The following is a 27778-nucleotide window of genomic DNA, read 5'->3' on the forward strand; positions in this document are numbered from 1 at the left end:
GGATATTTACAGGTGGCTGCTTCAGGCCTCAGTGCGATGAACTTCTCCGTCACATACTTTTCTAAAGTGCACACCCCGAGAGCTACAGACACACACCAGTAGCCCCCCTACTTAATTGTTAATCATCTTTCCGTGACACTGATGAATTAAGCAACAGTGTAGTCGAAAATGAAGTTCTGGAGCTTAGCTTTACTGGTGGCAATTAGTTTTATCCCTGCTTTGGTCTTTCTGTTGTTTATTAATTGAGGTGTGTGAGTGTTCCAGGACATTTATGCATTGACTGCAGTGCTGTAGGAAGACAGATCCCAAGAGTTCAATCCTTTTGTTCCAAGGTTTGCCTCTTGAGATGAGTATTAATTAGTTTTTTTTGACAAATTCTCCAAATCCTTACCTAAGACTTCAATGGCTTATCACTGGAGAAATGTGCTTTAATAGCATGGTGGTGGATGTGGGCCAGCTTGAGCTTCTGTGTGACATTTAGATGACACAATGTTGTATAGTATGAAGCAGTTTTATCCTTTTGGGTGTTAGAAAAGCAGAGGACGCCACATGTTTGGCTGGACCGCAACAGCAGGGAAGCCCTCTAACTGCAACTCTCCGTGACTGACTGACTGAGTGAGTAGCTTAGTGACAAAAGGACACCATTGGTCGGGCGACCGCCGCTACTTCCTGGGTGTAATGGTATATGTATTCGTCTCGAAACATCGTGGTATCAATGTTACAGTTGGGTACATGCAGTAATATGAATACAATCCACGACCTAAACATTTACTGCACACCACTTAGCTGTAGTGTGTTCAATGGCTAATGGGCGACGCCCACAGCCTTGCAGCAATTTTTTGGGCTGAGCAGGGACTCACAGGTGAGGCCAGCAGTAAAATGACTGCTGTGCATATTCAGTAAGCTGCAAACCTGGAAGCTATAAAGTTTTTTTCGCTGTAGGTGCCAGAAGAGCAATTCTTATTGGACCGAATTTTGTGTACCATTACACCCTTATTCCATTTACGTCAAGCCATGTACAAGATTTTGACTCAGTGTTGTTTTTCTGCCATCATATCCTGGATAAAATGCCTGAAATCAAAATGGAAGAGCAAGTGCCTGTCTTCTCTGTGTCACCTCACCTTTACTCTTTTCTCTCTGCAGGATGTTCCGCCTGCGGGCATTGTCCGCAGTTTCGGTGGGTCTGGGGCAGCTGTCCCGACGCTACCACAGTGGGGCAGCGCGAGGGTCAGGGCGGAGGAGACTAATGCTGGCAGCCCTGGCTGGAGTAACTGGTGTGTCTGCTAGTGCTGGACTCCTCTGGACAAGGTAGAACTGAGCCCATTAATACATCCTTATGCTCCTTTGTTCTAATCAGAAAACAATAATGACCTTCTGCTACTTCAATTAAATTCAAATAAACACAAGCAATTAAGCCCCACAGATAAAAACAGTCTGAAAATACAAAATATGTTGGTGCAAATATAATAAGTGAAACACTAAGTACACTCCAAATTAAATTAAGTTTATGTTTGCGACCAACATGATGTGTTTGCTTTGCCTTTGATTGCCATTGGCTGGTAGTTGAAACTCATTTTCATGACTCCTTGATACAGTGTTGCTTGTAACTTTCTGGTTGGATTTTAATATTTGTATGTATTGTTTGTATTTTGAGCAACGTATTTCCGCTTTTCTTATCACATCAAACCTGTTTGTCTTGAGTGACGCACCACTCTTTGAAGCGTGTCGTCTTGTGTCTTTTTTTTAGACAATCATTCCTCTCTTTATCTGCTCCCATTAAACAAATAGACCTTGATCCATATTGAATCAACTAGCATTTGCTTACGGTGCAGTATTAGACAGCAGTTTAACTTTTGAGCTCATGCCAAATTCGATTCCCCCACATTACACAGCCGTTGGGGGACACCAACCCTATGAAGTTTTCTTACCTGTATTTCTTTTGACATGCCGAGGAACCGCCCAAAGGGTGTGACAATGTTTTTATGGCTATCCATTACTAAGGAGGCTTGTGTTTGTTTAGGACTAAGCTGTATAGAGGGTGTTGACGTGAGAGCTCCATGGGGACAGAGTGACTGTGCTGCAGGAGGCAGAATGATGGATGGTGCCTCAGGGCATTTGAGACCGATGGGAAGAGACTCTTCCAGGCCTCAGGCTTTATTCTACTTGTGTCTCATTAAACTGAATTATTAAGTTTGCCCCAGACAGACCCAGATATTTATTATTATAATTATTATTCCAATTTTCAATTTAGTCCAAAGATCCCCAAGTGGAAGTTTGCCATGGCAGACCTATCCACACTGCACCGACAAGCAAAACACATTTAAGCACATTATCTCTCTTATTCCCTCTCTTTTAACTCTTTTTAGTGACAAAACAACAGCACATACTACACTCTGTACTAGACTAGAGTATAAAGCTGAGAAATATTGCTATAGTTAACCTTCCCGACAGACTACCTACTGTAAGAGTGTCCCCCAGGTGTTCACCGGTTTCTAATCAGATTTTTTGTTGCTGTCATTGAAAACTAGAGCGTATGCAGATGCGGGGCCTTCTGTTGGACACTTTGAGAAGCCAGGCGGAGAGGAAGCTGATTTTGTGAAGGATACAGACTCGGAGACGGAGTCAGAGAAATCAGTGGAGGCCAGCAATGGAGATGAAGCAACGGATGATGGTGGTGAGGGGAAAAAAAAGAAGCCACGCTCTGGATTCCGTGACCGCAAGGTAATCAATAAACAATAAACATTCAGCCGTTCAGTCAGTCTGCTGTTTAATTCACCTCAAGAATGGTGTTTTGAAAGTCCTCCCAATCAATGCTCAATATGCAAACGCCAGTATATTTTGACAGAATATTTTACGGAGACACACAAAGGTAATCAGCATGCATTTCTGCTGTCATAAACAACAGGAATGTACCACCCGTAAGATTTTATTGCTGTTAATTAGGCAATGGATGATAAAGGACAAGCAGAAAGGGTCTTACGATGCCAAATAAACACAGTTTAGTTAGCTCTGCATATTAATGTTGGATGACCAGGGAGAATGAAAAGGGAAGTGCTTTAAACAATAGATGCAATTATTTTCAAACACAATGTGATGAAACGGTACATCTGACTTATGGGTAAGGATGTGAAGATTGCGCAATCACTCTTGCAGCAGCCATCGTCTGTTGAAAGCATATAGATGTCTAGGGAGCAACCCGTTTGATTGAATAACAGGTTGTTTGTGGGAGCTCACTCACAGTGTCAAATAAAGGATCTAGGTTTGCCAAATCTCTCTGTCTGAAGTAATCTCTGTGCAAATACTGTATGTATGAGAAAATGTCCATGCAGTACTTCGAAGGCTGTCCCTGATGTGGTCAAATTTTGATGTGATTTTTACGGTATGTGTGGTGCAAAATACTTAAACATTAAACGTAGTTTAATTTTAGTAAAAAAAAGTTGAGTTCCTTGATCCTTCAATGTGTTTTTGTCTTTATTTTGTCAAACATGTAAAAGGACTTTGTGAATAATATCTACTTGAATGCAAAATTCGTGCCAAGAGGGAATATTCACTGTAATGTGTGTTTTAAAATTCACTGCATTCACTTTCTCCCTCTTAAACTGATTTACCACGCTTATCTCAAATGTTGCATAACCTTTGAAAGTGTGTGGTAAAAAAAAAAGAAGATAAATAACTGATGTGACTTGGATTTCACCCCTCTGGCTATGTGTGTGCAGTGTTTGTAATGAAAGAGCACAAATGGCTGAAAGCTCAAAAGAACAGGCTTGATTCTCCATCAGTGCGGGTGATGTTGAGATCAGTAGTCTGTAAATCTGAGGAGATGAGGTCCAGAGTGAGATGACAACATAGCCCTAGCTTTCCATCAGTCAGATTCCCTGGCTTTTCCGTATGACTGTCCCATAACCTCTCATCCATACACTGATGGCTGCCTCTTGTGGAGACCCGCTCCTGGTGATTTCCCTTAAGACATGTAATATCCGCTAAAGAAGAGGAACCAACAAAGAGGCATGTAATCATAGTTTCCAACTCAATAAGAGAATCTAGTTTGATTAGAGGCTTTGTATCACTATCTGTTACCAAATTAGAGTAGATAACATCAGAAAGTAGAAGCTGTAAAAATGTGTGTTACTTTTTCCATGGGAAGTTGGTGCAGTGCACACGCGTCACATAAAATAACAGTCTGTGTCCCAAACCGACATAGCACTGTCATTTTCTCTGCTGTGCAGCATCTGTTTCAAACGTTCTGCAGAAAAGAGTGTCAAAACAAACACTGATGTGGCTCATGTGTGGAACAGAGCTAAAAAATATATTTTTCTCCTATTTCCCAAAATGTTGAATTGCAGTTTGTCAGTGACATCGTGCTCTTAGCTTATCATTCTTATGTGTGCTTATCTGTGATAGTCCTCTGGTTTCCTTTTCTGTCAGTCACACTGATCCTGAAAATACTTTCTTTCCTGTTTTGATTAAGTGGAAGTTGACTCGGCGACTGGTAGGTTAATAACCCTTGCTAGCTAGACTGACATCTTGTTTTCCTGCTGCCACCTCCTTCTGTATTCTGCTCAGTCCTTCTTTTCACTCTCCCAGAAAACCTCTCCTTTGCTTAACGTAGGATTGGCATATTGCTGGTTCTTTGATCCTGTTGATGTTTAGGTACATCAGAGTAGTGTTCATGCCAAGTGTGTGAAATTGTGTCATACATTTTGCTTCTTGTCTGGTTGGCAGGTGATGGAGTATGAGAACAGGATAAGGGCCTACTCAACTCCAGACAAGATTTTCCGCTACTTTGCCACGCTGAAGGTCATCGGTGAGCATGGAGATGCTGAGGTTTACATGACGCCTCAGGACTTCATACGCTCCATCACTCCTAACGAGAAGCAGCCAGAGAGTGAGTCTTCTCTCTTTCCCCCATCTATCCTTAGTCCCTGCCAAGGACTTCTTCCCTATTACACTCACTGGCATGGCATGTTCCCGTTACCCATGCTGAGATCATATCATTCCACCGTCAGAGCCTTACCCAACACACCTCCCCCAGTGCTCCATCCAGCTAGAGGAACACGTGGCGGAGAGTAGGGGGGGCAGGTGGGGGGCGGGTTGGGGGCGGGTGGTAACAGGGCTGTCCGATCATGCTGAGGCGAGGGAATCACGGCACAGCAGTTGGTGTGTCAATTAACAGGTTCAAACCAGAGCAGATCTCTCTTGCGTCACACATGGAGCCAGCGACAGATATTTGATCTGCAGCCACAGGAGGGTTGGGAAAGCAGAGAGCTTAAAAAATGGCACAGACATGTTTCAGCACCACTCTTAATTTTATCTGTCATTAACAGGTTATTCTAGTGCACCAAAATTCATTTAGTTTTGTGTGACATTTTATTGTACTGGGGTATATTAGCTTCCATCACAGACCTGCGGTTGAATGCTCACACTTTTAGCGCCATTACAGTCTGAGAGTTCATCCACAGTGAAGGAGTCAAGCCTGCAGTTAGCACTTAAGAAAGACTTAGCTGGGCCTGTCACGTCTGCATCGCCATTCCTGCTCAACTCAGCACTTCCATCTCTAAAACACACTCAAGACATTGCCTAGCTCGGCCCCAATTGAGAGGCACATCTCACGATTCCCTCAGCTCTTCCTTTCTTTATCCTTACTTTAGCCCATCCAAGCTGGAATTAAAGTAGCGATGAGCTGGGCTCTGTTCGGATAAGTGAAGATTTAGGAAAAGCAGATGGAAAAAGTGAAGAGAAACTGGAATTTATTTCATAGGCAGCCACGTCATTCTCTTCTCCAAACTTCCAGACACGAACCTGATGAATAACAAACATAGTTAAATTGTTTATGCCCCATATGAATTTGAATTTGGGTGTGACAGTACTAAAACCGGTAGACAGAACAGCTGCGTCCTAGTTCAGAGGCTGAATCATCAGAAGGACATGGTACACAAATTAGGGTCCTTCAAAGCACCCGAAGGCCAAACTAAACCTGCATCCCAAATAATCTTGCCACATGCAGAACAATGCTAAAGGTGCTTTCAGGTGGCCGTTATCAACTTTTAAAGTAAAAAATGTAGCTGCCAAAAGTTTGAAAACAACAGGAAGGGAATATCTTACAGTTCTTGACTTCTACTTAAGCACATGAAGGATGACTGGAAGATTAGGTGCAACTATGGTAAATATGCCCATGTCTTCTATGCAGTGCCTTAATGTCATAGCCAGTGGTCTTTTACCTGGTTTTCATTATTCACACCTTGCAATGTCTCTGGCCATGTTTTATATTTATCACTGACTCAGTGTGGAGTGCACATACCTGGTGAATATAACATAGTTACATGATATCTCCTGATGTCACGGTTTGGCATTGGTTGCTTGAATGCTTGTATAAGAACTGACCAGCACAAATTGGATATGTGATAATGACGGCTATGAAGGATAGACCATTTAAGTCCTCCATATCTGGGCAAAAATAGACTTGTGTCTCTAAAATGTGACAAGCCCTGTTATTCTGTCTACAAATCCAGGCTTAAATTGGAAACATTATTAACAACGATAACTGACCGAGGTTAAGTATTATTGATGCAGGGACACAATAGGCCATGCTGCCTGATCCCTGGATAGTTTGTTTCCCGGTTAAAAGATCTGGTATTAAATTTGGAAGAGAATTCAGGTTTAATAATGTCCTGCATGTATTTACTTGTTTACTTTAATTACAGCAGAGCAAAAGACAGTGGTAAGGGTTTACGGAGGCTTCTCGTGTGATAAAGTGGTAATTTCTGTAATGCTGATGAAGCCAACATCAAACAAACACTTTATTGGTGTTTGGTTCAGTTTATTCTACCGTCACCTTCAAAGTCAGTCTTATTTAACACTGATTTAACAAGTCAGTGTGCTACTAGTCTTTGTGTGACTTGTCACTGCATGCTTCATCATTCAACAGATACAAACGGTTTCCTCGCATTTTTAGAAAATATGCTACTCGACAAGGTTTATTAGTTTCAATTACTTAGTTTGAAGGTAAGATAGATTTCTTTTTCCTTAAAATTCACATCTCATGTTTGAAGTATATTTGATTTACTTTAGTAAGAAGTAGGGAAAATCTAATTTTGTGTCATCCTTGCAGGGAGTAGAATCATATTCAGCTACAAAATAAATTAAATAACTTGTTTTTGTTTGTTCTTTTACTTTTGTATAAAAAGACATGACATAACTAAAGGACAAAACACAAGTGCACAGCAAAGACTAATAACTCTCATCTGATTTGTATGTGTACATCACTGGAGTCCTTAGTCACTGTGTTAGCATGATATAATGACAGTGATTTCCTTACTGGTTTCAAACTATTGTGTATATAAATGTAAATAAGGATTTAGCTGCTAATTCATTTCTTCTACCTCACATATTGCATATTGTTGATCTTTGTGCTGCTTAAACCCTTGTTGAGAAGTCTGTTATGACAAATGATTACAAAAATCAAAGCCGAATGGTGATGATTGTTTGTTTTAAAGATTTGGCAAAATGAAAATGGGCTATTAATGACTATTATTAATCTTTAGCACGTCAGTGATTACCAGCGATGCAGTAATGGTACCAAGTAGATACATTTGGTCTGCTTCACGCCAGGCATACATCTTGATGGCCCCGCTGTGTAACTAGTGTGCCTCTCATCTCATCTCATCATCAGCGTTTATTATAATATTTGTCTCCTAATCTGCATGTCTCTGTTTATTGTCTCTGTCTGTCTGTTTTTCAGACTTAGGCCTGGATCAGTTCATTGTGAAACGCTATGATGGGAAGGTAAGAAGTGGCCGTCTTGGTGGTAGAGAGTCAAAGGGTCAACTTAGCAATCATGGAGGCAGTTTTTCATAATTATATAAATGTTTCAATTCTGCCATAAATGTAATTTAAAAGAATTATTTAAAAAATTGTGTTAACTAAGTGAGTACTGTGCAATGTCATGTTTCACTTTATTCTATTCATATTTTATCTAGGTTATTTTTCTTGTCACTGCACAACATTCAAGTCTACCAGAGGGGATTGTTCCCCAGACTAGCCAAAGTCAATAATGGCTTAAAGGGTCAGGTCACCTTAAATATTAAAAACATATTTTTCTCACTTACCGTAGTTGGAGGTGAATAAAAACAATGCTCCTTAAATGCGAAAAAATATAATGTGAAAGCTGAACAGTAACATGTTTTCCCACAAACAATGCTACAGTCACTCACAGACTTCTCAGCAGTTTTCATATATATGGGCGATTTCTTCAGTCTGAAGTCATTCCAAATAAAAACTTAGCATTCAGCAAAAACCTTAAAACCAGTCTATACTTTTTTTGTGGGAAAGTTATCTTTTCAGAAGTTTGTCAGAAATCTGTCTCTCCTCAGAAAACATTAGGCCAATAAAATCCTCAGAATACAGTTTTAAAATGTACAAACACAGAGAAGAAATGATAAGTTAGGTTTTAAAAAGTATGGTCTCATGTCGATGCAGTAGTGTAGGAACTGTTAATAAAGTGGGGGGAAAAATATCAAAGACGTTATTATCTCTGAATGAAAAAATAAAACCCCACCAACTGACAGAACTGGTCATTACTTATCAACACAATGGTGCCTTCATGTGTATGCTTCCAGGTAAATGAACTTAAGTTGTTCATCAAAAGTTATTTTAAATGTGCCTGTTGCTGAATCTCAATCCTTATAGATTTAATATTATATAATATAATGAAATCCTTCTATGAAATTCAATATAAAGAAAAGAACGACCACATTCCTTTATATTGCAGGCTGAAATGGCATTGAAGAAAGTGGATAAATAGAACTGGAGTGATGAATTGAGGTGATAACTCAGTGTCGTGGAAATAAACAAACACTCAGGGGCAGTGGGCTAACTGTTCCATAAAATATGATATATGATAAGAGATAGTAGGGCAAATAAACACCATTGCATTCTGTCAGCAAAGTGTGCAGATATTAATGGAAAAAATCGCAAATTATACAGTTGGAGAAAGTAAGCTTGCACTTCTGGGCCTTGTTAATTGTTTTTGTACATATTATTCTTTGAGTATATATTTGTTTCAGCTTTTTCTTCTCTGTCTGCTCTTTTAAAGTCAACTCAAATGATTTTAGATATGCAGATTGAGATTAGATCTGAGACTCAGAATATCCTTCTTCCAAATATTATTGAAGCTGTCAGCATGTTCAGAAAAAGGCTTAAAGGTAATGAAGATAAAGATTGTTGTCAACCTAAGCAAGAATCCCATAATGTGCTTTCAGTCGCAAAGCACATTATGAGATAATTCAGATACCTGTTTAAGAAAAGCCTGGCAGCTCCACACCTAATGATTGAGTGGGGATATGTACAAAGTGGGTCTGCCCACTGCATAATGACCTATTTAAAGACAGTAACCGCAGGTGAACCTTGGACTATGCTCGCCCTCTATGGCTACAGATTGACATGAAGGAGCTAGTCTCAGTGCACTAAGTAATAACATTTTCTCTGTTCACAGTCAGGAAGGTAGAAGCCATCAATATATATTATAAACATCATTATTTTCATTACTGCTTTCCCTGATATTGATTTGTGACCATTACTGTCCTCTCTGTGATCCCAAGAAGCATCTCTCACACCCAGCTGCCAACCGCGCTCATTCATTTAGTGTTAGCTAATCATCAGCATGAGGACTGTAGTTTCTAACCTCATTACAAAACCCATCAGGCCTCAGGCTGGTATGATGATGAGTAACTGTGTACCCCATGTTGTAGTCAGATAAGCTGCACAAAGGCAGTCAAGCAATCAGGACAAGGCACATTTCTTAATCACAACTTCTCTCATTTAAACTCTTGTCCACTCCTGAAAATCATGATTTTACTGAGACCTACTGTATGTTTTGTGAAAGAACCCCCAGAACTCATATTTATAAGGCCTGTCAACCAAAAAGCTTTGGCTATACATTAATCAAAAGGCAAACTCTGTGGCAGGAGGCCATCCCCAGACTAAAATCGAAATGTAGCACTCTACATTTATGGCCCTTCTCTGCTTATGTAAATATTGCTGTATCTCCAGGTCGTGTGTGTCTTTTATTTGCCAGGCAAATCTCTGGACACATGGCTTTCTCTGATACTGTATTTAGCTTTGGTTATTCTCAGAGATTTTCCTGCCATGGCCAGAGTGGTCTGAGAGCTGCCCACCCCCTTTTGCTTACAGACACATGCCTGCTCCTGCATTGGCTAGATGGGTACCTCTAGCTAGTTGGAGGAGGGAAAAACCCTTACTGTTTCCTGCCAAGAAGCCATGAAATCTAGTTCACATGAAACCAAACACTGCAGTAAATTAGATCTAGATGAAATAGCCACGGCAGTATAGTGGAGCAATATCTGTAGTGTGTGTAAATCATGAACTTGATGCAGGGTGTGGTGAAGTACAAAGGGAGCTTTTCAGGTGGGGGTTGGGTGACAAACTAGGACGAAGGCTAAGGTCGATGGCAGAGGAGAGTGTAGTATTGTGTGCGAGTAACATGAGAGCTCTCATAAAAGACCTTAGTGTCTCACTTCCTGTGGTTTTATTTAAAAATAGGCACACCAGCTAAGAGATTTGTCACATACGGACCATTTTGGCCAAATGGGATTGTGTGAAAATGTTCGTGCTATGAACCTCTCACTTCACCCTCCACCCCTCCCCTCCCCGCCCTCTCCTGCTGACACTTAATTTGTTCCAGGTTCAGTCTGTATGTAAGGCAAACATAATATACCCTGTATGGTTGTTTAATTATCGTGGTTCGTATTGACTCATCCTGTCTGTTTTTTTTATTTTCCTGTCCTGGGTACACAGCTATTTTAGTCTTTTAATGGGATTTCTTTTGTTTGTTCAGCCGACTGTGTCTCACCTGTTTCTGATGTTAAGTTGTTAATCTGTGTTTTCTCCTCCAACCTTATACATATGGGCATGCTTTCAGCTGCCACAATCTTACATTGACGTGACCTGATGTAGCCATTGTTGAACTGTTGATTATTCTCTCGTATAAACCATCCTCTCTCATTCACATAACAAGTAATCCCTCCATTTTCTCTCTCTTCCCTTGAATAACCATCATCCTCCCAAAACCCCACTTTTTCTCTTTCCCCCCCAATCATTCTACCTACTGATCCCCATTCTCCACCCAAAAACTCCCCACCCCTCCTCCTCCTCCTCCTCATCTTCCTCCCTCCCTCCTTCCCTCCCTCCCATCTCCTTCCTTTTCTGCCCCTCCCTCTCTGCAGGACTTCTGGCAGGTATGGGGTGTGTGCCGAGCAGCATGTGTGCACCTGAATGAAATACTGCACTTTGTAGTCACTACCTACTCCCTACTTCTACTTTATACTTTTTTCCTTCCTATGTCTTTCTCTATTTTTTATCTGTTTTTTATAACTCACTCTCTCACTCCTCCCTAGTATTGTGGAGGGCATAGCTACTCACTGTTGTTAGTCCAGGGGAACAGCTAAGTAAGTAGTTTCTCAGCTTCAGCAAGTCTGAAAACTAGAGTCGTGGCCCCAGTTACGTTTACGACCACTATGCATAGGACAGCAGCCAAACTGTGCATTAAAGTGTATATTTTTTATCAAGAAATCAGTGGACTGGTCATAAAATGCTGAATTTACATCTTGCCTTTCTCACACAGGGTGTATGAGCAGTAGGTGTCGCACACAGCAGGAAGGGGGAAGTTACACAGTATGAGGATAGAAGTAGAATAGAGCACCACTGCTGTATTTTCTCATATAATAAGCAGATTATATCATGGCCACTAGATTATTGGTTGGCAGGTGTCCAGCAAAATTGCATAGTGGTTCATTTCAAACATACACTTTAAACTGCAGGTAACCTTACTAATGCAGCTTTTCCCTGTGGTAAGTGACCATGGTATAAGCACTATGATACACTCTGGGATGTCCTAATATGGAAAATGACACATTCGGTGGAGAAAGCACCACTCTGCCTCTTCACCTCTGCCTCATCTGTTATTTTCTTATATAAGGACACTAATTCAACAACATAAATGTGTATAGTTTGTTCATTTCAGCTTGTTTCTAACAAGGTCAATGTTTCAATTTCACCAAAGTGCATTTGAGAAATCTTCGGTGCTTTGAATGTTCTGATATACACATTTATGTGGATAAGTTTAGCTAAATGAGCTTTGACCTATCAACTTTATCTACTAAATGATTTGGCCTTTAAGCAGGTCTGAATGCCTGTCAGTCAGGGTGATATGAAGATAAGCAAAGAGCAGCAAAGGGCAGGCTACAACCTGTTGAGCTTTTTAATGATGGGGAGTGTCAGAAACTGAAGAAGGTACGCACGCTATTGTGTGTGCACTCAAATATACATACTCTGTATTGTTATTGGATGTTGTATTGGAGACCTCCCCACTGCTCTTTGTATTCTTTATAGGAGACAGCTGTCTGCCATGCCTTCCCTGCTGAATTATTAAAAGTAAAGAATTTATACTTTGCCTCTACAGGGATTATTTAACACTACTGCAGCACTGCTACATAATTTGCTGATTAGTCATTGCCCCAATGTAAAGTTTACATACATATGTACTATAATTTAAAAAAGTCAAACCTTGCAAAGCTGAGATGCAAAGAGCAGCTAAAATGAGTCCTTTATAAGGGACTTGTATTGGTCAAATGATAGCAGTGCTGTTCCCCTGCACTCCCTCTGTCTTGCTTTATAAATACTCCTTTTCCTCCTCATCCTTTCATCTTTTCGAAGAAATATCAGTTCCAGCTTTCTACATGCTTTGGCACTCTTGTCTTTTTCCCAGCATGCCTTGCTCTATTGCCTGTATCTCTCAGAGAAAGTAGCTGGTGGTGGCGCCCCCTCTCTGCGCATGGTGGCATCACAGGGTGGTTTTGGACGCAGGAAATGGCTCTGTTAGCTAAAGTTGAGGCTGTATCGATGTGCTTGATAGCCTTCACTAATCCATCTTCTGGATTGTCCAGATGTCAGTGCTGCATGATTTCTGTAGAGCATGGTTTTAGACTCATTGAAGGCAGCACTCGGTCTGTACATCTGAAATGTATCCAAACTGTTCCTACATGCTGTGGCCCTCTCTGTATGAAAAGCCACAGCGTCCCCCGCCTGACCTGCTGCGACTGGGAGCGGACACCTGTCACTCAGGGGGAATGCGGAGGGGGCTGTACCAATGGAAACAAGCCTCTTGTCACACCAACTGTTGTCATGTTCACTCTTTCTAATTTCACAGGAAGCTCCCGAGGGCCGCTGTTTGGACTGTCACTGCTCTATTTCTCTATCTTTTGAGGCTTCAATTCTCACTTGCTTTCTTTTCCCTCTCTGTCTTTCTGTATTGGTGTCTATGAAAGCTCACACATACACACACAAACATATTCATACATTAGATCCTTCTCTTTCTCTCTGTCCTCTTCTATTGCTGTAGAGTTTGGATTGATCTGTACACCTGGTCAGCTAATTGGGTTCCCTGTCCTCTCTTGTGAACAGCTGCCATTCCTCAGAGACTCAAATTTGTTTATTGAGTGTTCCGCATCAGGGTCCATTATTTTGAATGTGCTCCCAGAATAATTAGGAGTTATTAACAGTACACCTGCTCTGTGGTCACCCCTGGGACAAGAGGTGGAAAGCTAATACATTAGTGTTCTCTCCACCCACACACCCACCCACTCACCTAAAGAGTGTAGTGGTTTGGTCTAAAGGTATCAGCCACTCCGGTGGTCAGTAATAGATTTTGGTTATGTGTGTTTGTGTCAAGTATGCCACTGTGTAGTGTGTACGTGGTTTTCTTTGGAACTTGGATGGAGACAGTGGTCTAGTTGTACATGTTGCAGCATAGGGCAAGTGAGAGCTTTCAGTCACCATTTAAAAATGTCAGCCTCAGTCCTGAGTTGACTTTACCCTCATTGAATTCCCTTTTTCCTGAAACCCTTTCATTCTGCCTGCCAAATAGTAACCCCAGAGCAACCAGATCACACAAAGCAATACAAAGGACATACATGTAATGGTACCGATATATTATTAATGCACCCCCACCGTCAGTCCTTCCGTCTGTCTGTCACTCCATACACATCTCCTTTTTAAATCAGTATATCCCTACTGATCCTGATCCATCGCTCCAGTACACAGAGTTCTGTTGAGACTCACCTGTACAAAAGATGAGAGGCCGCTTGAGGACAGGCATCACTCAAGCACACACACACACACTCTCTATACACATAAATGCGTAGACTAAGAGAGTGGGAGCAGATTCCCTCTTTGCAGCACAAGCTTTTCATCTTTAGTGGCAGGTTGCATAGTAAATCCATAAACTCATCTCTTTGTTGTGGCGGTCAGAGGAGACTGCACAGACAACAGTCATACTATAACATCTTTGAAAAATCATTGTGTTCTTAGTTTGATAATCAATATTTCAAAGTTTGAACAGAAACTATGTGGCTGACTGTATATACTTATCTCTCCTCATCCCCTCCCCTCTCCTGTTATCGGGGAGTCTGCAGCTGCAGTGTTGGACAGGGCCACAGATCTAATCAATAACTAAGCACTGCAGCCAGTACAGTGGCATTAGAGAGGGCCAAGTCCATCAGCTCCTAAGCCAAGTGCCTGGCCACACAAACTGCTGGTGGAGCAGTGTAAAGTGAATAACGAGAGTGAAGCAAGCAGGAAATTATACAATGGATTGCAGGAGCGTGGCCTATTTTTAATAACTGAATATCCATGTTCGAAGATTTCAGAATAACGTGTTAAAAATGTCTCTTCTCAATTACAGTATCTTGGAAAAACTGCCTGTTTTCTTTTGTTATGACACTGTGACACTGCGTGTCAAAGAAATATATGCCTCCGTATTGGCACAGCTGTCACATAACTGAACCCATCACAGAAAAAGTGCTCTGTGGTTCATTTGATCATATTTAGTTGTTTATGTTGTATATTTGTTTGGAAGAATAAATGGAGGGAAGATATTAAAGCTTTCATCATTGTTGAGAGTTATCTGCAGCCAGTGATGGTTCACTGAAGCGGAGGGTGAAAAATACATTTAAAAAAACAAGTTATTCCTCAACACTCTGGATTTAACAATGAAGTGTGAACATGCGGCAGAGCTGTCACGTAGTTTCAGATTTATGCCTTCAAACTGGCGACAGCAGCATCTGTCAATCCCATTCTCATGAACGCGATATCTCAGGAACGACTTGAGGGAATTTCTTCAAATTTGGCACAAACATCCACTTTGACTTAAGGATGAACTGACTGGAATTTGGTTGTCAAAGGTCAAACTCAGTGTGATCTCACTTTTTGGCCATAACATATTCATATGCTAATTAGGACAACATTTCCACATAAATGTCTAATAGGATAAAATGATGAAATGGTGACATTTCATATGCAAAAGGCCAAACGTCAACTTCACTGTGACATCATAATGCTCTGCAAAACACTTTTCTGGCCCTTGTCAAGGCCATAACTCAAGAGCAGATTGGTTTGAGTGATACTAATCTAGGTGCCTACGTTGAAACTGTGGTGATTATATACTGTTGATCTGCTGAGCTACGGGATTGAAGATGTGTGTGAAGCATCCACGCTTTAGAATTCAAACATCCATATCTGAAGGGTCCTCAGCTGTCAGAAACACAACTTTGTATTCTATCAGAATTCATTGGCTAAGCATGTGAACACATACAAGGAAAATACACTTGGTACATTTGTTGAATTTCTTCAAAGTCTTCACTACAAACATTATGAAATTGGGCAGACATGGCTGTAAACTGCAATTTGACTGGTTGGTGGAGGCATACAACCGCAAGCTGATATTTCTCATTCAATTTTTAGTTTAGTTTTTAAGTTTCACTTTGCAGTTTGCTGACAAAGTGTTTCTTAGCCACTCATGTGAAATGAGCAGTTAGAAATGTAGCCTTTTTGCATGCATGCCACTGGCTGTTTATGACTTGCGTGAGTCTCATTTGTTGGACTCTTTAAGCTCGGGCTAGTTGAAATTTGGCCAGGGCTGCTTGGTAGCCTGGTGCACTGAAGAGATTAGCCCTGATCAGACCCTTAACCCCGCCTGTGTGTGTATATGACAGCAGTACAGTCAGCTGCCCCACCGCCAGCACCATCCAGCCAGCAGCTCTGTCAGCACTGTGTTTCTGCCTCAGCTCACAGGCTAGTTGGGCTGCTCAGTCTTTCGTATGAGCACTGCCTGTGGACTTGGACATAGAGTAGCTGACACAGAGAGACACGCAGGAAGACATGAATGGGCTCAAGGCAGAGACTTGGAAGTGAAATCTCGCTCTCTTACATACATCAGTAACAGAGCTCACACTGATCAACAGACACACACAGACAGACAAGGCGTTAGCTTTTAATTAACTTGAGTGCCGCTGCAATTAGGTTTGCAGTCATTTGAAGATCAGTACTTTGGGAAACATTTACGAAGAGTGTTAAACAGTGACTCTGATGTAGTTGGGATCCGTGTAGTGATTGCAGCAGCAGCATGTTTTATGGTCATAACGTCCTCTGAATTGATGAATCAAAACTGATAAAGGACAAGAGTGATGAGACACAGAATCCAGGTCTGTCTGGGGAAGAAAGTGATGTAATATGTATCTTGCTTAGATAAAACTTCTTCATCATTTGTCTAAAGTATGTAATCTATTTTGTAGTGTGAAGCAGCATCTTGCTGGATCACCTCATGCTTCATACCTTCAGTGAGTGGTAGAGGCTTACACCAGTGATAGAAAGATAAAGAATGATCGGGAAGATAGGACAGCAGAGCCACAAGCTTAAAAGCCAAAAAGATACCCACAGCACAGCTTGACAGACACAAATGTCTCACACTGCCATACGTCTTAATGTCGACTTGAGAGAGAGAGAGCAGAATGTCAGAGAGATTTGTCAGAGAGATGTACATATGATAGCATAAGTAAAAGCGAATAAAAGCTTTTTGTGTTTTTATTGGTTCATATGCCAACACATGCTTTGAAATATTTCCTTTAACAGCTGTTTATGCTCTTTGGTTCCACTCTTCAGCTTTTATATTTGGATTTGTTTTCCTTGAATGTCATTTTGACTATTCTGCGGGGGAGTTTTTGTCCTTGACATATGACGCTGTAAAGTGGGAGTTATTAGACCCAGTGTCCTCTGTGCCTCTGTTTTGATCATTATAATGAGGCCAAGTGTGTTTATTTCTCTCATGTGCGTGGTTATGTGGGTGTCTGTGTGGGCAGTATTTTATGTGTGCGCCCATTGGAATATAAAGTCGAGTGGTTGTGTGTGTGTTGTTTCTGTTATAGTGGACTGACATCAAGGCTATAGTTTACTTCAGACCCAGAGGGCTTTCTGTGTATGGCATCGTTCTAAACTCAGTACTGGATACCAACCTCTTTCTCATTCACGTTTTCCCTCTTCTCTCTCTTTTCTTTCTCTGACTGTTTTTAGTTCTCTATCACAAACACATCCAACGAAACACATACAAATCTTCCACTCTCAAGGCACCAAGAATATCTCTCGTTCTCTCCACGAGTAGCACTGCTCCAAAAATAACTTTTTTTCTCTCTATCTTTCACCTCCCCCACTCCCTTCTCCCCATATACTGTAAATGTAGATACCATCAATAATAAATGTTGCTGTAGAAACCACTATTTTCTATATTTGCATCAGTGACGTGTAAGAGTCAAGATGGACACGAATTGGGGGTAGTGGTACATTTTGTAAGCTTATACCGATCGTCTTTAGGAGCCATTATATGTATCTCACGAGGAGGGAGTCGGTATATGCCTGTTTAGGGGACTGCCACCAAATTCTAGTTTTCAGATATGTTTCCCCATTAAATAAATATTTCGCCATCTCTTTCAGGCAAGCTGAAATCTGAAATATTCAGATTGCCTGAAAAATATGAAATATGAGAAATGGTGGAATGGAAATAATAGGCACAAATAGTTGTTCTAACAGCCTTGTCAATAAAGCTGTTACTGACAAGGTTGGAAAATAAGTCTTTGCTTAACACGCTTAAGACATGCTTTGCTTCAGCTGAAGACATAATTGAATTCTTAATTTGTGTGGTATCCCCTAATGGTCTTGTTTTGGACACTATGTTTTGTTTGTGTGTGCTGTGTGCGACAATATGAATGCACTTGCGTCTTTGTCATTCAAGGCCCTGCTAAAGACAGCAGAGGCCATGCTGCTCTCTAACAGTTGTCTCTCCTCCTTCCTCCTCCTCTGAAATGGACCTCTTACAGACGGAGGTAACTCCACAAGGGCTCAGCGTGGCCCAGCCACCCCCTCCACACTCCTCTTTAGGCATGCTCTGTCCGTCTGTCCACTCTGTTTGGTGGAGTGTCCTACAAGTGGGACACTGTATATCAAGTCTCTCTCACTGAGTGTGTCGTGTGCATGTGATTAAATCACACTTTCATGCAATGCTGTGAATATACACATGGTAACAAAAAACAACCTGTCAGCTAACTGTGCGTTTGTGTGTGTGTGTCTGTGTGAAAGAGAGTAAAGTCACTTTGCTTTTAATGATTAATAGCTTTGAGCTGTGTCACAGATATGGTTTATCAATAGTGTGTGTTTGTGCTACAGTCTCTCGTGATGTTTCTGCTCTCTTTATGTCAATTCCACTCTGTGAGTACAACCTCTGGTGGATAATATTTGTACGTGAACTGACCACAGACTAATTGTTTGACACTGCCCACTCACCTAAGTTGTACGGCTTCATGTGTATGCAGCACTTGCATGACTGTTCTACTACTCGACCATCTCTCCATAGTCATCCTTATGCATTGTGATTTTGTTTTAGTGTGTGTGTGTAAGCACAGTGTGTGTGTACGTTTCTGTGTTTGAGCATGTCTCTGGATGAGCTTCGCTCTTAAACACACACTTTTGCTTGCACACACACAGAGCCGCCATACCTGGGGCACCTATACAAGCTACAAGGCTTGTGCTGAATCATGTGAAATGATTTTAATATAGCTTCTTCCTTTTTTTTGCTGTGGCGTGGATGAGCAGAAGATAGCCCAGGAGAGGGAGAAGTTTGCAGATGAGGACAGCATATTTTTCACGCTGGGAGAATGTGGCCTTATCTCCTTCTCTGACTACATCTTCCTCACCACTGTGCTGTCCAGTAAGTACATTATTGAACTGTACAAACTGTCCAGAGATTTAATATTTCTTATGAGCCACCCCATTCAACCTTGCGTTCCTCAAATTTTGCACACTGATCACGAATCAAATCCCATAACGATCTCCTATCTTTCTTCTCTGCTCTCTGCTTTCTTACTGCTGTCAGTTACAACAGAAAGTGATGAGGAAATAATTTTTCCAATATAACATTATTAGCCAGGATAGAAAGCTGCCTGTCTGTTTAGTAAGAATCTGTAGGAGTGGAGTGGATAAGGCATTACTAGAAACAGGAAGTAAATTTCACATTTATGCTTCCTTTCTGAATGTGTCGACTGTAATAAAAAATGTAGCCCTGACCTTCCTCTCCAATCACTAGTAAACTTTTATCCCGAGCTTAGCTTCCATTTATCATAATCAGTTCATATGGAGAAATTCTCTGGGGAAGTTTTCAAGGACAAGTCAGTCTTAAGCAGACAGGGCAGGATGCCTTATGGTTGGTTTCAATCCATTTAACACGGCCACCAGAATAGTACAAAGGAGGACATATTTAACCTAACAGACACAGACATTGGTTCCAACCTCAGAGTGATACATATTTACTGCTTTGAATCTGAATTCTTTGTCAGAGAAGACAAGATGAATCTTTAATATTTCCCTTAAAGGAACTAAGTTGTTGAAAGTGTAAATGTAGTAAGAGGAAAAAAGATGAATTTAACAAATAAACGTTATACAGTGTAGTCTGTGGATGTCAGGGCAGCAACACATTTTGTTATTGTTTTGGCTCTGTACTTCAACACATTGGACTTGAATTGAAACAGTGATTATGAGGTTAAAGTGCTGAGTTCAGCTTGGATTTGATGAACAGAATAGAAAATGTTTCCCTTTCATAGTTACACAAAACAACAAATGGGTTGTTGGCCAAATATGGACAATGCTTTATAATCATAACATAGCATTAAATATTAAATGTACTGTTCAAAGTATAGATTTTAGTAGTTATTGTCTAAATAGATTAGGATAGTAAAAGCAAAGTCATAATCCATATACAGTATAGTACTGTACAGTAGTTTGATGTGAATCTGTACCAGATACCATACATACTGATTATATGTAAAATATGCTCTACACAAGATGGAAGTATAGTGTGCAGCAGTATGTAATGTATACAGTGTGGAATAGTTGTAAGCATTTGAAAAATACCAACAAATGATTTCATATTTTATAAAGCTATAGGAATTTTGTGAGTTGAATATGTGAATTTACAGTGAGTTGATCTAATATGAAAAATATGAATCATATATAAATGAATAATGCTACACAGCAGCTTAGACTTATACCTACAGAAAGTAATCTGGGATGTATTATGAGGAATAATGTGTCAGTATGTTGCAAAATGATATTTTCATAAAATGCACTGATTGCAAAAACAGTGCAGCAAATGCAAATTCAAATATAGTTTATTTCAAATGTTGTATTCCTTGTTCATATAGACACTGCAAAGTCTGTTGACAGAGTTTGGGACTGATTGTCTAGTGATCATTGTGCAGTCTGATGGCAACTAAAGCACCATTGGGGGCAGAGATGAAGGCTGAAAATTCTGCACAGTTGCTGTGTAATGACTGAGCCACTATAGAACTCTTAAGCTGTTGTCTGGGTTGATCCAGTGTGGCATGTTGTTTTTATATTGTGATGTATTGATTTAAGAATGTGTTTCTTTGTTTGTGTCTGTGTCTGTCCTGTGGTGTCTAGCTCCCCAAAGGAACTTTGAGATTGCTTTCAAGATGTTTGATCTGAATGGTGATGGAGAGGTGGACCTGGAGGAGTTTGAACAGGTTAGTTTGTGACCAGCATACAGTAGTCACACACTAACAAACAAAATCAATAAATTGAAAGAGACACCAGGTTAAATGGCCAGTCCACACATTCAAACTGTGCTTTAATATTTGTAATTAACTGTGATTTTTTCTTTCTTTCTTGTTTTTTTTAACTCACTCTGCCACTTGAATCTGGTCGATGTTTGACCCACATTTCAACTCCACTTCTCCAGGTCCAGAGCATCATTCGCTCCCAGACCAGTATGGGCATGCGGCACCGTGACCGCTCCACCACAGGAAATACCCTGAAGACAGCCGGCTGCAGCTCCGCTCTCACCACCTACTTCTTTGGAGAAGACCTGAAGGGAAAACTCACCATAGGCAGCTTCCTGGAGTTTCAGAGGAAACTGCAGCATGACGTGCTCAAACTAGAGGTAATGAAAAGGGGAAAGTGAATGAGGTGGAAGATTACACTGAAAGTATGAATCTCCTCGTTTACTGCACTATTTTGCATGGTTATAATGAATTCATTTAGCAGCTTTGTTATCATGTTAAATCTTCTGTACCTATCCAGGGACTACATAAAAATTAACAGCTTCCCGACAAAGAGGAAGTAAATATTGCCATCTGTATTACATTTACTCCCCCAGTAGACAAATTAACTAAAATATGTTCAAATCAAGAGCAGGAGAGACGTAAGCAGGCAGTGACAGTTAAATGTTACACAGTATTCAAAGGAAGACACTGTGCATGCACTCATTCTTGACTGTATCAAGTATTAAAATCCATCTCCTGTCCTCAGTGATGCCACTTGCTTCTCCAGTAATATTAACTGATTGGTGTTGAGCATATGGTTATTCTATTAATTAGCGTGGGTAGTGTCGAACTCATACTCTGAACCATAATTGGCACTGTCATCTAAAGCTCCAAGAGTAGGACGCAAGTCTGAGCATCTGCCAGAAAGAAAGAGCTAACTGTCAGGTCTTAATGATAGCACGATGCTCTGAGAGTGAAATCATAATGCTGCAGATAAGACTGACACTGTTTTAACATGGTTCTTATTCCTGATGTCTCTATTTTACATGCTCGCCCTCACCTCATCTTTTTATGTAATTGCTGAGACTGCATCTCACCCTCAGGTCATGTTTTATCAGATGGAGACATTTTTTCACACATCTTCCCTCACTTATCCAGGGGTTAAAGTTCTCAGTCACCATGCTGATTTCAGGCGTAGAGCAGTTTTAAATTCATATGATACTTAATTCAACACATTGTACACATTTCCTCCTGGACAGCTTTTCAGTCTCACAAGTCTTCTCTCGATGTAATCCCTGCTTGTCTCACTTCTCTTATTCTCACAATTTGTAACACTTATAAAACCACTCTTTGAATTTTAGAGCTGCAACGATTAGTCGATCAACAGAAAATTAATTACCAGGTATTTTGGTAATCAATTCCTCATTTTTAAGAAACAATGGGGAGAAAAGAAGTTGTCTTAAACACACCTGTAGGTCTATGAATTACAACAGAAATGTCATGATAAAGCTACCATCATTAACTGGACCTCACAAACAGTAGATTCTTCATGGTCAAGTAACCCCTGGCATTGGCACTCCAGGGTTACTTTGGCTTAGTCAGCTGCCTCTTTCAATTTACACGACAATAACGTTACAACAATAACATTTTGAGAGGTCGGCACATTCAGAGAGAGAGGAGGAAGGCAGCCGTGTGGTTGTCAAACAGCCTCAGACATAATTCAACTGGATTGACCTGACACAGCCAAGGCCCACTGCTGTTAAGCCATTCTCCAGTGCAACATTGTAAAAAAAAAAAAATGCACATGTAGATTTAATGTCACCAAGCCAGCCGCAAGCATGATTCAACCCGAAGTCTGACACCAGTATTTACTGTTTCCCATCTCCCCATGTCCTCCTTCTCCTATTAATTTGTTTGTCCCTCTGCACAGCACTCAATCTTTATCTGCCTCTCTCTCTCTTGCCCCCCCCCCCACCTCCAGTTTGAGAGGAACGATCCTGTGGATGGCAGAATCAGTGAGAGACAGTTTGGGGGCATGCTGTTGGCCTACAGTGGCGTCCAGTCTCGTAAACTCAAGCAGATGCAGAAGGGCTTGAAGAAGATGTTTAAGGATGCACAGGTAGATAAATATTTGTGTTTTTTTTTTTTTTATTCCTGTGTGCATAGAACTGTGAGATGAGCGATTGTGGTGCTTTGCAGTTATATGTGGTTGTGAGTGTTTTTAACTAGCAGGCCGACACACACAGATGTGTGACAGACAGTGTGTTGTCTATAGGAATAGGGACATTTTGAGTGTGCGTGAAAGACAGTATTGAGAGGGAATGCATCACAGGGAGAAGACAGCACATTTGGGGCCTGACGTTATCCACCTCACCAGCACTCTCTCCAACTCCTTTGCCTTCTGCTATCTCTGTTTGTGATGACCTAATAAAGTGTGCCCAGTCCTCAGCAGGAGGGCATAAGTTAGTCCTTGATCCCTCCCTGAGCTCCTTAGTAAACTCCTTCTCTATCAGTGTCTCTGTAGTCTTTCACCTCCTCTGTTTGGCCCCCCCTAATTTGCTCTTCTATCAAACAACAAATGCATATTCAGTTTAGTCAACTTCAGACTGAATATCACCATGACTTAGCAAGGTTTCTAAAAAAAAAAACATTTTTACTTTCCTTTACTCAGCCGTTCTTACACCCAAAAAGCACCTTATTGCTTCAAGCAAGTCAAATGGCTCCACTGGAAAAACCAAACGGGGGGGGGGAATCTAAAAATATTCAAGACTTAGAGGGCTTGAAGTCAAATTCAGGACATGCTTATCCCTTTTCCGTTTCCAGTGATTGGAAGTAACTTTTGTTTCACGCTAGTTCTGCTTCACTGTAATGAGCCCCATCAGTCAATTGACTGAAGTCACCCCAAGCATATCCCCCAGAGGTGTTGCAGCAAAATACCCCCCCGCCCCCCCTTTTTAAAAATCTTTAAAGCTAGCAGGCATCACAAGGTTGCTTGTTGGTATACATTGAAGCACCACCGATGTCAGACTGAGCTCTGATGAGGAAAGTTTGACGATGAAATGCAACGTTTAGCAGACAAAAGAAAACGCTGCTGTTCCTCCCAGGCATGAGAAAAAAAAACGAGCCGGGGTGCTGCCAGAGCAGTGTCTCTCTAAGGAATTAGACTGCAGTAAGCATCTTTCTCTCTCTCTCTTCCTCCTCTTCCACTGTTTTCCCCACTTTCCCCATTCTGCTTTCTTTCTCTCTCAACCTGTATGATAAATAAAGAAAGAAGTGATATTTACTGTCTAAGACCAGCTGTTTACTTTTTTGTATGAGAAGAAGCTCATCAGCAGCGTGGCAGCTGTGTGACTGTACATCTGTTAATATGCCTGTACGTATGTCCATGTGTGTCTTAGACCGTCTGTTCTCCTGTCCGCGGCACACTTGTTCATCCATGTGTGTCCAGTGCTTCTGCCCGCTTCCTTTCGGTCATTTGTGTCACACCGCTGCACTGTGCTTTGTGCAGTTGCAGCTCTTGTCATGACAATACTTGGTTGATTTTTCACAGGATTGCAGTGCTGTGATGTTTCAGGTAAAAACTGTCAGAACTATTTGTTCCCGACCTTTTTTTTTTTTCTCATATATTCTTTTCTTGTGTAGGGCATCACATTTGAGGAGGTGGAGAATTTCTTCACTTTCCTGAAAAACGTAAATGATGTGGACACAGCCCTCAGTTTCTACCACATGGCTGGAGCGTCCATAGATAAAGGTATACCCCAGATTTGCCCTTTTCCTCCGATATTCTCTCTTTGTTCCTAATTCCTCCCCTTTAGAGATCTAAAGGAGATCTAAAGGGGAGGAATTAGGCTGCCATTCCCTCTGTCTCTCAGGGCTGTTAACACTCCAGCCAGCCAGATCAGCTTCCCACATCTCCTCTTTTTTTTCTCTTCCAATCCTAGCTCAACCATTTGCTTAACCATTTGCCATCTGTATGTCCATCCATGCATTCATCTACTACTACTTCTTCCAGGCCTTACAGCTTCAATTAAAAGACCAGGAGCATACATGCATGACAGATTACTTACAACTTGACAGTGCAGGCCACTGATGTCTAGTGACACATGCCAGCATTATCGCAAGGAAATGCAGGAGTGCTTTCACAATGCTGAGCCGTCATCACATGGTTGGTTTTGCCTCCTAATCACCAACAATTCACTGCAGTCCTACTTCTTAAGACTGTATCTTCAATGCATATTCACTAAGGCTAATTAGTAAGTGTCATATAATAATTTTTAGTTGATTATTTCTAACTAAATTCATTCACCTTATAGATTCTCAGTGAAAGTCAATTTAATGTGGGAGCAGCACAGACAAAGAGAAAACCTGTAGCCTTTACAGCATGGCAGTTGTTTGATAAGTCAATGTCTCGTTCATTAATTGCAGTTATTCAGCCCCTCGATAAGCCTCCATATGTTTTCTGTCAGCACATCCATTAGCTCAAATTCAGCGATGGAACAGCTGCTGCTTTAAGGGAGCGCATGATCTACCCCGAAGTGCTTGTTTCCAGAGTATGATTTCAGAAGTACGCCTACACACTAACAAGCCATGTGTGTGTGTAAGTGTGTTGTGGAGGAGCATTAAAAACATCTCGCTCCTCCTCGTGAAGATCTGCCAGGCATACGTCTGCAAATTATCTCCGTCCTCCTACCATTCCATCAGAAGGACTTCTCATATTTTTCTCTTCACTGATGAATCTTTTTCATCTCACTCTCAAATCTGACCATTTCACACCCTTTTACTGCATTTTCCCATATATATCTCATATATATATATATATATGTGTGTGTGTGTGTTATCTGGATGTGTCTTCAAGGTAGAAAAGAAATCCACTAATGAGACTTTTTGTGGAGCAATTTGCCTTTTTTCATTTCCATTTTCAGGGTGATTTTGTCAGGTATTCTTTTCATCCTGGCCCCTCTACTGATTCTCATATTCCTCTGTTTCTCTTTACCTTCCCTCCTCCGTTTGTGTGCCTTGAAGTCTAATAATCAATGATTGTGGTCGAGACCAAGGAGATTTTCATCATTTTGTTGTTTGTTGCATGACAGAGGCATTTTTCTTCCTAATCCATGACACCTCCATCTTTTTCTCATTCCTCTCAGTCAGTCTCATTCTCAGTAAGATGCTCTGATGCTGTCTGCCCCTCCTTCTCTTCCTCCTCCTCTTCTTCCTCCTCTCAGCCCCTTTTTTCTCTTTCTTGTGTCTATCAGACAGTCTCCCCTGTGAATGGCAGCCCTGCCTGCTATTGATCCAAAGCAGTTTGACTCACACACCATGTCCCTCCACATGGGCCATTTATGAGCTGGCTCGAGTGAGTCTCTGTCCACTAGCACCTCTATTACTCTCTCTCACAAACAGTGAATCTTTTTATCTGTGGTTCCCTCCCTCTGTCTCCTAGTTACCATGAAGCAGGTGGCCCGCACCGTGGCCAAGGTGGAGCTGTCAGATCATGTGTGCGACGTGGTGTTCGCTCTGTTCGACTGTGACGGTAAGTAGCCAGCTGGTTAATCACAGCGCTCCTCTGCAAATATTCCTGCGAAGAAATAACGCCTCTGCTGTTGGGTGGAAATCATCAAAATCTATTGAATCCTCTTACTTACTATCCCTCTATTATTTCATCATCTCCCTCCACTGTCCATTGCCCCTCTCCTCCCCTCCTCTCCCCTGTCTGTCCTTTTCAGGGAATGGAGAGCTAAGTAATAAGGAGTTTATAGCCATTATGAAGCAGCGTCTGATGCGTGGGCTGGAGAAACCCAAGGACATGGGCTTCACTCGTCTGGTGCGTGCCATGGTGAAGTGTGCCCAGGACACCGCCTGGGACTTCGCCATGCCGAAGACATAATCGAGACAGGACGAAGTGTGTGAGCGTGAGACAAAGACAGCATGCGAATACAACATCAGCAGCATCAAAGGCATTCTCCTTCAACAGGTCACAAGAATATAAATATACAAGTAATGCAATGAACTCATTAAGACAGATGCTCTGAGGGGCACCATCAATCATTACCGCATGTCAGTGTAGTTCAAGCTATCAATATAGTTCCTGAAGCATGCTGACGCCGCACTGTGTGTCCCGAAAGGCTTTTCCTAGCATGTCTCTCTAAGACATCACAGGTATTTGTAAATGTATATTTGCCATATTCTGCAGAGGAATGCCAGCAGGTAACTCTGTGACCCCTTTTTTCAAACGCTAAAACAGCACTTTTTTTTATCAGTAGTTAACATGTTTCATTGCAAAAGGGAAATATCAATCAAAGAAATCAATCTTATTTGTATTTTTATCTGTATAAATGCTGCCATATGTCTGTCATTTACTAATGACAGACATTTATTTCTTTGATGGGACACTGACCCTCGTGTCTGTAATCTCATAAGCGCCTCTTTGTTCAGCCCGCTAGCTCCAGCTGCATCTTTGCTTCCAGCAAATTGGCTCATAAAGGATCCATGATAAAGTGTTGTTCTATAATGTACTGTTTAAAGTGTGTATTCTTCTGATTATTATTGCTCTCTGAAATACTTTATATATAAGACGGATGTTAAAAGAAATGCTCTATTAAAGATGTTTTTAATAATGTACATCTAATTACATTTAAATGATTGTTCTGTATGGGGTGTAAGTCAGGTTGTTGTCTTGCCATGTTCTCATTTTCACTCTTTTGGGATTAGCAAAACTAATCTATGGGGCACCAAGGAATTTATTTGTCGTGTAATGAAATGGGGTGTGGGATTTTTTGCAGTGGCTTTGAATGAGTGCCAGAGGAAGAAAAAGGTGTGTGTGTGTG

General features: G+C 41.2%; 2 protein-coding genes across 4 annotated transcripts in view; one reads left to right on the forward strand and one right to left on the reverse strand.

The window, feature by feature from the left end:
• mcu (mitochondrial calcium uniporter) overlaps window positions 1-1244 on the reverse strand; it is a 69499-nt gene extending 68255 nt beyond the window's left edge. Inside the window, exon 1 of one of the 3 annotated variants that reach the window (XM_053333119.1) lies at window positions 1122-1244. Coding sequence is in view for 2 of the 3 variants with exons in the window: in XM_053333121.1 (XP_053189096.1) it covers window positions 1122-1163 (42 nt within the window). In the remaining variant the exon portion in view is untranslated. The remainder of the gene's footprint in view (window positions 1-1121) is intronic. The other 2 variants (XM_053333121.1, XM_053333122.1) reach the window with 2 other exon arrangements.
• micu1 (mitochondrial calcium uptake 1) lies at window positions 1145-27711 on the forward strand. The gene is made up of 11 exons (XM_053333113.1): window positions 1145-1308; window positions 2529-2721; window positions 4723-4885; window positions 7739-7782; window positions 18991-19105; window positions 20854-20936; window positions 21152-21352; window positions 22936-23073; window positions 24597-24705; window positions 26395-26484; window positions 26678-27711. Exons 1-11 carry the CDS (start codon window positions 1145-1147, stop codon window positions 26836-26838), a joined length of 1461 nt encoding a protein of 486 aa, XP_053189088.1. The 3' UTR covers window positions 26839-27711.
• The last annotated feature ends 67 nt before the right edge of the window (window positions 27712-27778 follow it).

This window comes from Scomber japonicus, chromosome 14 (genome assembly GCF_027409825.1).
Source record: "Scomber japonicus isolate fScoJap1 chromosome 14, fScoJap1.pri, whole genome shotgun sequence".
Classification (NCBI taxonomy): domain Eukaryota; kingdom Metazoa; phylum Chordata; class Actinopteri; order Scombriformes; family Scombridae; genus Scomber; species Scomber japonicus.